The 10,859-nt window shown below is 61.0% G+C and overlaps 1 protein-coding gene across 1 annotated transcript in view; it reads right to left on the bottom strand.

The window, feature by feature from the left end:
• Positions 1-8,425, bottom strand: part of NTRK1 (neurotrophic receptor tyrosine kinase 1) — a 14,840-nt gene extending 6,415 nt beyond the window's left edge. Inside the window, exons 1-10 of the mRNA XM_040634474.1 lie at positions 8,298-8,425; positions 6,781-6,926; positions 6,400-6,542; positions 4,110-4,242; positions 2,168-2,656; positions 1,692-1,747; positions 1,354-1,456; positions 660-836; positions 228-358; positions 7-185 (exon numbers count right to left, since the gene is read on the bottom strand). Coding sequence (XP_040490408.1) covers positions 7-185; positions 228-358; positions 660-836; positions 1,354-1,456; positions 1,692-1,747; positions 2,168-2,656; positions 4,110-4,242; positions 6,400-6,542; positions 6,781-6,926; positions 8,298-8,425 — 1,685 coding nt within the window. The remainder of the gene's footprint in view (positions 1-6; positions 186-227; positions 359-659; positions 837-1,353; positions 1,457-1,691; positions 1,748-2,167; positions 2,657-4,109; positions 4,243-6,399; positions 6,543-6,780; positions 6,927-8,297) is intronic.
• Positions 8,426-10,859: the final 2,434 nt, after the last annotated feature.

Raw genomic sequence — 10,859 nt, 5'->3', positions numbered from 1 at the left:
ACGTGCTGGTGCTGCAGGACGGTGAGCAGCTGCGCCTCCCGCTGGAAGTCCTGCCTTGCACTCTCCGACACCTCCTTCAGCGCCTGCACGCGGGCGCGGAGGGGCTGAGCGCGCGTCCCGCCGCCTCCCTGGCCCACACCCACGGGGCCAGACCCCGCGGCCCACCCCCGCCGGAGCACCCGGTCCTGGAGCGAGGGGCGAGCGGCAGCCCGTGGACGGGCTCTTACCTTGACGGCCACGAGCGTCTTGTCCTGCTCAGGCAGCAGGCTGTGGCACTCCGCCAGGAAGACCTTCCCGAAGGCGCCTTCGCCCAGCTCCCACTTGAGCACGATGTCCTGGCGCTTGATGTGACGAACACCTGCCGGGAGGCGTGCAGGGTCAGACCGGAGCCCGTCTTGGGAAGGGGGGACAGCAGGCCAGGACCGGCTCGCAGGCCTGCGTGCGGCGTGAGGCTGCCAGCCAAGGGGGTGGCTGGGGACTGAGAGGGAGGCTTGGTGCCTTCCCCAAAGCCCCATGCTGTGGTGTGTACAGGGAAGGGGGGATGGGGGGGGAAGGCTGGTGCAGGCCTGGGGCGGGCAAAGGTGGTGATACAGGGGCTTCTAGACACGCGGGCACACATGCACACACACACGCACACACACGCACACACCCAGGCTCACCCCCGCCCTTGACCCAGGAGAGCTCCTCACAGGCATCACTGAAGTACTGTGGGTTCTCGATGATGTGGCCTTGAAGCCCAGAGCCTTTGCCTTCAGTGGGGGACAAGGAGCTGCCACCCAGAGTCATGAAGTGCAGGGACATGGCCAGTCCGTCCTCTGGAGCCAGCACAGCTGCGCCTGGGGAAGCAACACGGCCTTACAGAGGGGTCACGACCCAGGTACACACCCCAGCCCCTGTCAGGTTGCAGGGCATCAGGCCACCCAGCCGGTAACTTGCAGGGGAGGGGCAGAAGAGCGAGGGAGTGAGTCAGCCAGCAGGGGAAGGGGAGGCACTATGGCCTCTCTCTGTCTGGCTCCTGTCCAACCCCAGGCCCTGTGGGCCACCAAAGAACTCCCCCACTGCCCGCCTCTCCCCTGCAGAGCTCAGACCTCCCAGACCCACTTAGTGTTTGACTACAATCCAGCCAACAATTAGCAGCTCCCGCCTGACACTCTCGCAGCCGCGGCCCCGACAGACACATGCACACCCACGAGCCCCGCAGTCGGGCCCTCACCCACCCCCATACACACCCCCGGCTCTCCACTGTGTGCAGCCCCCGCCCCCCCCACGGAGGACAGAGTCAGGGAGAGCCAGCGGGAAACAAAGCCAGCAGGACAGACGAACGGACAGCCCGGCAGCCGCACTCCTACTCACGGTTGATCCCAAACTTGTTCCTCCGTCCACATTTGTTGAGCACAAGGAAGAGCGTCGAAAGGAAGAGGCAGGCAAAGACTGCCAGGCCCACAGCCACTGAGACCTGGGGGCGAGGGTGGTCAGAGCCGAGCTTCGCCTACTCCCTCAGGGTGCCCCCAAGCAAACAGCTCCCCGTCCTGCGTGGGAGCCAGAGTGGGGCCCCAGCCCCTGGCTGTGAGGGTGGCTGAGGCCACACCGTAGCCATTGGCACGCTCCGACCAGAGACTACTACGCCGACCAGCCGCAAGCCCAGCCTCCCGATCCCAAGGCCGAGACCAGCATGACCATCTCATGCTCACCCCAAAAGGTGTTTCATCCTTCTTCTCCACTGGGTCTCCGGATGTGCTGTTAGTGTCTGTGAGGACACAGGGCATGGAGAGTGGGCCTCGGCACACGCGGTGTCTCCTGCAGCACCCGCTGAGCCCTCGGGGACCGGGTCAGCTGTGCCCTCTGCCCAGCCTCAGCTTCAGGGACCAGACAGAACCTGCCCTCCGGCCTGGGCTACTCACCCACTGGCGAGAAGGAGACTGCAGCAGCAGGAGGAGAGAAAGCAGTCAGATGGGGGGCGGGGGCAGTGCGTTTCCCCCCACCCCCGACTCATCCCTTCCTGGGGCAGGAGGGTGGGGTGGGAGGTGGGGTGGCTGCACCTCGAGGAGAAGAGGCATGCGGCCCTTGTCCGGCTGGGCACCGGTGCCCTGGTGCACGGCCCCCTGCTCGGCCAGCCCAGGGAGCGGGGCAGCCCAGGGGTTCAGGGCCCCCAGGGCTTAGGGGATGCGGGGCAGGGAGGCCAGCGCAGAGCCGGACTCCAGAACTCCAGGCCCCTTTTCGTCCAGGACTAGGCACCCCGACTGCGGCCAGGACCACAGCAGCGAGGGGGCCCCTGGATCTGTGCCCGGGGCAGCCCCGGAGGGGGCCGGGGTTCGGGTGGCCTTCGCACCGGGGATGGGGTCCTCGGGGTTGAACTCGAAAGGGTTGTCCATGAAGGCAGCCATGACGAAGGCAGAGGCCTGGCCCGAGGGGTTGGCGGCCAGCAGCGTGTAGTTGCCGTTGTTGACGTGGGTGGGCTGGTTGAGGCGCAGGCAGCCGTGCCGCACCGTCTCGTTGGCCGCGGGCTCCAGGAACTCGGTGAAGATGAAGCTGGTCTCGTTAAGCGTGGAGCCATTGAAGAGCCAGCGCAGAGAGGGCGGCGGCTGCCCGTCCACCGAGAAGGGGATGCACCAGTGATGCAGCTCGACCGCCTCGTGCAGCTGCACGCTGGCCGGGACTGCGGGCGGAGACATGGCCGCACATCAGCGGCCGCGGAGGGGGCCCGGCGCAGACCTGACCCACGGGGCGGGGGGGGGGGGCTAAGAGAAACCGGCTGGTGGGCGAAGAAATGCACAAGGAGGGACCCTCCGAAGAGCGCTGGCGGTGGATCTTAAATAAACCAGGTAGCCGGCGTGTATAACTCGGAGGCTTGGAGAGCTCCCGTGGCGGCCAGGCAGCCCCAGGGAAACGGGGTGCCGGCTATGGAAAGGAAACACGTGGTCTTTTGGATAAGGAATCCAGAAAAATGCAGTGCGATCAAGTGTAAGAAGGTCGGGAGAGGACCTAAGTATCAAACAGGCAAAAAATATGTAGCTAAAAAGCTTTTGGAGAGGGACACCTGGGTGGCTGAGTCCGTGGAGCGTCTGCCTTCAGCTCAGGCCATGGTCTCCGGGTCCTGGGAGCCAGTCCGGCATCAGGCATCAGGCTCCCGGCTCAGCGGGAAGCCTGCTTCTCCCTCTCCCTCTGCCTCTCACCCCTACTCATTCTCTCCCTCTCTCTTTCTCTCTCTCTGACAAATAAAAAAATAAAATCTTAAAAAGAAAAAAAAGCTTTTGGGAAAAAACGTATGGGATTGAAATAGACCCAATCTAAGGAAAGCAAAAGCCTCTTGATGATGGATACGTAGATGTCACGCAGGGGAACCTACTCAGCAGGAAAGGACCTACGGAACAACAGCTGCTCCCAGCGACATGGGGGAATCTTGCAAACACAATGCTGCACAGAGAAACTAAGCCCAGAATAATACTTGCAGGAGGATTCCATCTCTATAATGTACAAAAACAGGGAAAACTAAACCACACGGATAGGGAAGCACACGCATGTAAAATTGTTTTTAAAAACAAGGAAACGACTATCCCAAAAGTCGGGATGGTGCAGAGAAAAAGGATGGGGAGAGGAAGGGAGTGTGTTCCGAAAAGCCAAAGAATAATTATTATTTAAAGTGTCTGTGTTTTATGCAGATATCTACATTATATTTCACAATTAAAGGAGAAAAATTGTATAACGTACAAGATTTGATGTAATTTGTTGGCAGACCGAGGGAAATCAGGCAGCGAGCCTAAAGAAAAGCTCGGGAGGGGAATTTCTTCCTTTAAAACTCGGATGTACAACAAAAGTGCTCCGAAGGCCGGGGCAGTGGAGTAAGGCAGCGAGAGCAGCTGGCGCCGAGGGCCTCAGGTAGCAAGACTTGGGCAGGAGCCAGAAAGAAATCCACCCCCACCCCTCTGGCCTTGACGAGCCCCCAGGATTTCCCCCACAGGATCAGGTTTTCATGGGAATCTGGAAACAGCTGGGCGGGAGCAGCTGTGGAGATATATATCCCAGCCCCTTCCTTCAGCCCCCAACCCTCAGAGCCTCTTTCCAGGGAAGAAGGGGGGTGCGGGGTTGGGGGGGAGGTCACTGGGACTCACAGGAGACGTTGACCTGCACGGAGACTTCGGCCCGGCCCATGTCATTCTCCGCCCAGCACGTCACATTCTTCTTATTGAGGTCGCTGGTGACGTTGGCCAGCATCAGCCCCAGGGATGGCAGACCCCCAGATTGCTGGGTCAGGAAAGAGAAGGGCAAAGGAGGAAGAGGGTCAGCAGGCGTGGGTATGGAGGCAGGGGGTTGGAGCTGATGTCTCTGGGGCACCCCTGTGGCTCCAGATGGAAAAGAAAGGAGGAGTGGGGGAGTGGGGGAAGGGAAGAGGTAGAGGAGAGAATATAGCAGGAGAATGGCCCCCCACCTTTAGAGCTTGTTTGCAGACTATCTCCGGGACCATTTATTTAATGATCCGAAAAAATCTAGAACACAACCAGTAACCTCACAACAGGCGCAGAAAACCCTGAACCAGGACCGCCATCTGAGCAGCTCAACAGATGTCAAGAACGCCAAGACCCAAACGGACACAACTCAGTCTTGCTTTACATGCTGTTCTAACAGTCTCGGCCCCAGGGAGACCAGAAATACGGAGCTGGCGCTGCTGGCAGGGCGGCGGGTAGAGGCGGCAGCGGCGGCATCCCGACCCCCTCTGGCAGATAAACATGGAGAGGGAAGCTAGTAGCAAAGTGGCTTGATTCTGAATCACCATCGAGAGACTGAATCAGGCTCAGGCTCTCTTCCTAAGAAACTGTGGATGTGTGCCAGTTACGTGACCTTAGGACAATCCCGAATCTTGCTGAACCATGGCTTTCTTGCTTTGTAAGCCAAGTAGGTAGACAAAGTGATGGAAGTCAATGGAGCAGGGGACAAACCTCATTTATCTGGAAATTTCAGAAATGCAGAATTCTTTGACTAAGGGCCAGAGGAGGTGAAGTTTCCCAGGGCTTCCACTGGAATGGAAGCTCAAAGTTCCAGAAGAGCTCTATAGCCTCTCGTGCAAGCTCTGGGTTCCAGCCTCCTCCAGGGGAAGCCCGGCCCTGCCCCAAGCTTCTGTCTGCTATCCCGTCTCCCCCAAATCCCTGTGAGTGCCGGGCAGCCCATCAACTCTTCCCTTTGAGCTGTTCCACCATCCTCCAGTCTCCTGAGGGTGACCAGCCTCCCCTGCCTTCCACTGACCCCAGCTGGGTGTGACTTTTCTATAGGAAGTTTCTAGAAAACAGAAGTGGTAGCAAACATGTAAACCTCCCAAAGAGAAAAGCAAACCCCTGGAATTTCCCAAGACAGCCAAGCAGAGGTCTCTCGCCCACGGTCATGGCCAACCTCTTGCCTCTGCCTTGTTCCCTTTCTATCACTCACTCTCAGTGGCTTTGCTCAGTGGCTCATGGCCCCCCCCACCATGTCTACAGCCCCGGCTCCAGTGGTTCCTCGTCCTCTCAATATTGTTCCAGAGCCTGCAGCTATTCTGGGACTGGGCTCCTCCCAAAGTGAACACACTGGCCCGGCTCCTCCAAGGGGCTGGACCCTGGGTGTCCATCCATATGGGGCCAGGTTTTTGGGTGGCACAGCCCTACTGTCGGCCTCTGTGGCCCTCGCCAGCTGTAGCTACTTGTGGCTGCCCATCGTCAGCCTGAGCACAAAGGGCAAGGCGAGGGAAGACGCCCAAAGACACATCTGCACAACAGAGATAGCAGCCAGAGAGTGCCCAGAGGCTGTTGGGACATCAAAGGTCATCACGTCCACCTCCTCAGTCGACAAGCAGGCAGGGACATCAAAGGTCATCACGTCCACCTCCTCAGTCGACAGATAAGAAAACCAAAGTGAAGGCAGATTAAGGGATTTTTCCGAAAGTCAGTCCAAAAATTCATTAGTGAGAAAGCTGGACCCGGACCTAGACTTTCTTTACTAATAAGCTCATCACACACCCACGAGGATGCTGCTTCCAGAACCTCCAAAGACGGGAAGGACCCTGAGAATGCATCTGGAGGCAGGACTGCAAACACGGTGCACTCTTCCCCGGTCTTGCTCCCTTGTCTAGAAAGTCTGTGGATGCGAGGGATGGCCTGTGGGTCCAGGGACCGTCTCTCTGGTAGCGAGCACCAGAGAGGGGCCTGGGGGTCCCCACTGGTCCAGTGCCCACCCTAAGGGCATGCGTGGGCCTGCTCCACAGAACAAGCTGGAGCCCCGTGGGTCTAAACCATATCTGTCCCTCCCCTGCGTTCTATGTGCTTCTTCCTTACTGTCTCTCTTTGCCTGTCTTTGGCCCTGTGTCCTGTCCAAGCCTCTCCCGGGGAGAGGGGAAGAAGAGGGACAGTGACAGGGTGGTGAAGGGCTTCTCACCGTCACTGTGGCCAACTCCTCCAGCTCGGTGAGGATCCAGCCGGCGCCCTCCAGGCCCCGCCCCTCCACCAGGCACTGCAGTGACACATTGTCCCCCACATCCACGGAGGCGTTGGGCATCTGGAGCTTCAGCACGGGCACACCTGGTAGCCCAGGATGGCCGAGGGACATTAGAGCAGGGGGTGGCCTCGGAGCCCTACCCCAGGGCAGTGCCTCCTTCCCCACCCTCCTCAGTGACCCTGAGCCCCTGTTGGCGATGCCCAATGCCCTCCAACCTTCAGGCCCCCAGCTCTCGCCAACGTCCATTCCCCAGTTCCCTGCTCAGTGGTCCCTCTGCAGGCATGCGGCTCCCCCCACCCCTTGTGCACCCCTGGCACCTACCGCAGCTGGCATTGGACAAGATGGTCAGGGGCCCCTGCCCGGGGCACTGCAGCTTCTGTCCGCGCACGCCACCCAGCCCCTCCTCCTCCCAGCGCAGCAGCCAGTGCAGGGCACACGTGCAGTGAAGAGGGTTCCCCGACAGGACCCTGTGGGTTTGGGGGACACCAAGAGAGTCAGGGACAGGGCAGGTGTCGGGCCTGAGGAACCACAGAGGATGAAGTAGCATGTAGGAGGGGGTCAGTCAGACCACAGGGCGGGAGACCCGGGGGAGGAGCGGGGACAGAGGACAGTGTCCTCTCAGGCACCCCAGGAACAAGACGTTATTACAGGAAACAGAATCCAGAAAGCCCAGGAGCCGGCTGTGGGCCACATGGCATTCCCTTGCCCCACCAGACTCCTCAGGAGGACAGGGGGGGCAGGACTCTGCACAGGACGACAAGAGGGAAGGGCGGTGTGTTCCGAGTGACCCAGAGGCCTCAGGGGCCCAGCACACACACACGGACCACTACTGTCCCCATGGGGCCCTGTGTGTGGGGGCTGGCCATATGGGCAGATGTGCGCACGCACGGGCCCCCAGCCACCAGAGCGCACGGGACATCAGCCAGCCAGCTCTGCCTCCACACCCAGCCGCCCCCAGGGCAGGAGTCCCCCCCAGGGGCCTGCAGCCTCTTGGATGGGGGTCACGGGCGTGGGCAGCGTCCCCATCTCAGCTCACTGCCCAACACGCAGTCCCCAAAGAGCCCCCCACTCCGCCACCACTCCACACGGAGACCCACGTGCCCAGGCACGCACACGCACGCTGCTCTGGCCCCTGGAAGCCCCCTACTCACAGCTCCTGCAGGGAGAGGCCCTGGACGGTTTTCCAGGAGAGAGACTCCAAAGCGTTGAAGGAGAGATTTCTGTGGGAGTTGAGACAGAGACAGCAGCCTGGAACCACCGACCTTGCTCTGACCCAGGGTGAGGGAGGGAGGGGCCACAGGAAGCCAGCGTCTGGCTTCTCCTCCCCAGCCCTGGCAACTAGAAGCCTAGGGGAGGCCCTGGGGTCGGGACAGGTTAGGCTCTTGGAGTCCCCCTCTTCTCGCTGGGACAGTGAGGGTTAACCCCACTTAACCCCCTCCCCAGAGCCCAGGGAGGGGGTCTCAGGGAACAGCCTGCTCTGCTCTCCCCCACTCTCGGCCCCAGCTGGCAAAGTGCTGAGACCCCTGAGACCCCGGCTGGGGGAGGGGACTCCATCTGTGCTCCCCTACACGTGGAGCCAGAACGGGCCAGAGGAAAAGGGGGGCGGTGACCAGGATCCCGAGTACTTCCTCAGCAACCCGCCTCCTTCCTTCCCCTCCTCAGGGCAGACCTGGAGAGAGGGCCCCAAGAGGTGCCAGCTCAAGGCCGCACAGCAAGCTGGGTTAGGAGCCTCACACCCGCCTGCCGCTCTGGGGGCTCTCTGTCTAAGGGGACTGCCCTGGCCCGTCTCCTTGCCCGGCTGTCCTACAGTTTGGGGGGGCCGAGCCGGGCGGCACTACCACGCAGGGATTGGAGAGGAGGCCCAGTCCAGCACCAGACACGGCTGGGTGTGGCCGCGGCCCAGAAACGTCACCTCTGTGATTCTCAGTATCTCGTCTATAAAATGGGGCTCACACTCCCTCACCATGTTGATTGTGAAGATTCACGGACGTAAGTGTTATGAGGTGTCACTGGGTACACGTTTTTAACTGAAGCCCCGGCATGTCGTGAGTGATGTGACTAACATCACCGTTTCTGTCATAGCTTCATCACTGGACACAGTACAGACTTTAGAGGACCCCGCACAACCCCACGAATGGCAGACCCAGCACCCTGCCTTCTGTCTGTCCACCATGGTAAGAAGGAGGAGCTGAACTCCTGGCCCCAGAAGGCCAGAGGGGGGCTGCTGGCGACTCCAAGAGTCTCCCTCTCCTGCCCCCCACTGCCCCTTCCCACCGTCTACCCGAGGGGCAGAGGTGACTCCCAGGGATGGGCAGGGTGACTAGCCACGGATCTGATACCCGGCCCCCAGGCTATCCCGGGGGCCAGGGAAGAGCTGGGAGAGGAGCCCCAGCCGGAACCTGGAGCACACCCCTGTCCCTTGCTCCCTTTGACTAGTGTGTGTCTGAACTCCAGGAAGAAAAACGGGGCAGGCACCCATGAGACCCGCCCCTGTAGCAGGAAGCACGGAAGCAAGAGGCCAGGACCCTGTGGCCGACGGGAAGGGGCGCCCAGAGCACCAGCATCCCTGAAGGAGAGGCGGAAGAGCCCTGGAAGAACAGCGAGGCCATGTCCCTGCCCAGGTCGGGCCGTCTTCACAACAGCTGGGGGTGGGGCACAAGCCCAGCAGCCACCCATGTCCAGGGGTCCCCCCACTCCCTCTGCCCAGCCCCGGCCACTCACAGGCGACTGAGCCGAGGAGTGAAACGGAAGGCATCGGGCGCCACGGAGTGGAGTCCACTCTTCACGATGGTGCTGGGGGGGTGCAGCAGGGTCAGCCCACAGGGCCTCCTCTCCTGGGCTCCGCCCCTCTGCCCACAGCCCTGGCCCCCAGTGTGAGTCCTGGACCCCTCCCATCTCCCCACAGCCTCCCCAGCTACCCTGGACCTCGCCCCTCTGCCCACACCAGACCCCGGACTCCAGTGTGAGTCCTGGACCCCCCAATCCCCACAGCCTCCCCAGCTACCCTGGACCTCGCCCCTCTGCCCACACCAGACCCCGGACTCCAGTGTGAGTCCTGGACCCCCCAATCCCCACAGCCTCCCCAGCTACCCTGGGCCCTGAGACCCCTGAGCTTTCTGATCTCCTCCAGCCCCTCTGTCAGCCTCCCTGAGCCACTGGTCCCCCAGGCCCCGGGCTGACCCCCACACCGACAGTCAGCCCCTCACAGGTCTCTCAGCTCCCCCAGGCCCCTCAGGTGAGTGGCATCCAGATGCTGCAGCTGCTCTTGGTTCTCGACGTAGCTGTGGGGAGAGGGGACGGGGGTCACAGGGGCCCAGAGCCACACCCGAGCTCCCACACCCACCCACCTGCCTCCCTCACTCTCACGTATGCAGGTGCACGCAGGTCACACACAGACCTGTGCACACACACACAGAGACGCATGTGCATGCGTGTATCACCATCACACAGGCACACTCACATCCCTCACACGTGCACACACACGTGCACACACACCTCCTTGCACAGGTCCACACACACACTTGTGGGCACGTCCGCACACTTCCACCCTCACACACGGACATGGGTATTCCCATGTCTCTCATGGGCACAAATGGATCCACACTCGTACACACACAGAAGCCCATTCTCAGCTTGGGGTTCTGCTTTCCTACACGGGGCCTCTCCTGTTCGTGCTCAGAAATGGGAGTCACGCTGGAACACTTGCTCCCACGGAGGACCTAGGCTCACCAGAGCCACAGCTCCCTCAGCACAGAGGGAACCCTGTTGTTGTGCAAATATGTGTGTTCCCAAACACACAGTCCCTATCTGGGCCGACCCACGCTGCTGCACACTCGCTCCCTCATTTACGCACGCACGCGCACACACACACCACCCTCAAAGCCACGGCCCCTCCCTACACTCAGGCAGCACGCCCTACTCCCCCCCACCCTTCAGCAGAGCAAGCAAGAGGCACAGAGGCTGTCAGTCAGGGACCCCTTGAGCCCCCCCCCCAGCCCCAAGAGGGACCCGAGAAGGGGGAGAGGGGCATTGGGAGGCTGGAGAAGAAGGGGTGAGAGGCACAGACCAGTGGTTTACGTGGCAAGAGAGTGGTGGGAATGCTCAAGAAGGAGGGGCATAAAAACACAGAGATAGTGAAACAGAGACTCGGAGAAAGAGACAATGAGTAAGAAGAGACTGGCAGAGAGAGAGAGACAGGCAAGGGGACAGACAGATAAGCACAGGGAGAAAGAAAGACACAGAGATAAGGACAGAGCGCCAGAGAAAGCCAGATAGGGAGCCGGGACAGAAGGAGGGCACGCGGGGATGGAGGCTGCTGAGGCCCTGGGCCCTGCTCAGGTTTGGAATCTGGCACCCCACAGAGTTCCTGAGAACTCGGGTGCCCTGCAGTGGCACGTCAG

Source organism: Ursus maritimus, unplaced genomic scaffold (genome assembly GCF_017311325.1).
Source record: "Ursus maritimus isolate PB19 unplaced genomic scaffold, ASM1731132v1 scaffold_2, whole genome shotgun sequence".
NCBI lineage: Eukaryota > Metazoa > Chordata > Mammalia > Carnivora > Ursidae > Ursus > Ursus maritimus.
The sequence above is the reverse complement of the archived record's forward strand: the minus strand, read 5'-3'. Positions and strand labels throughout refer to the sequence as shown.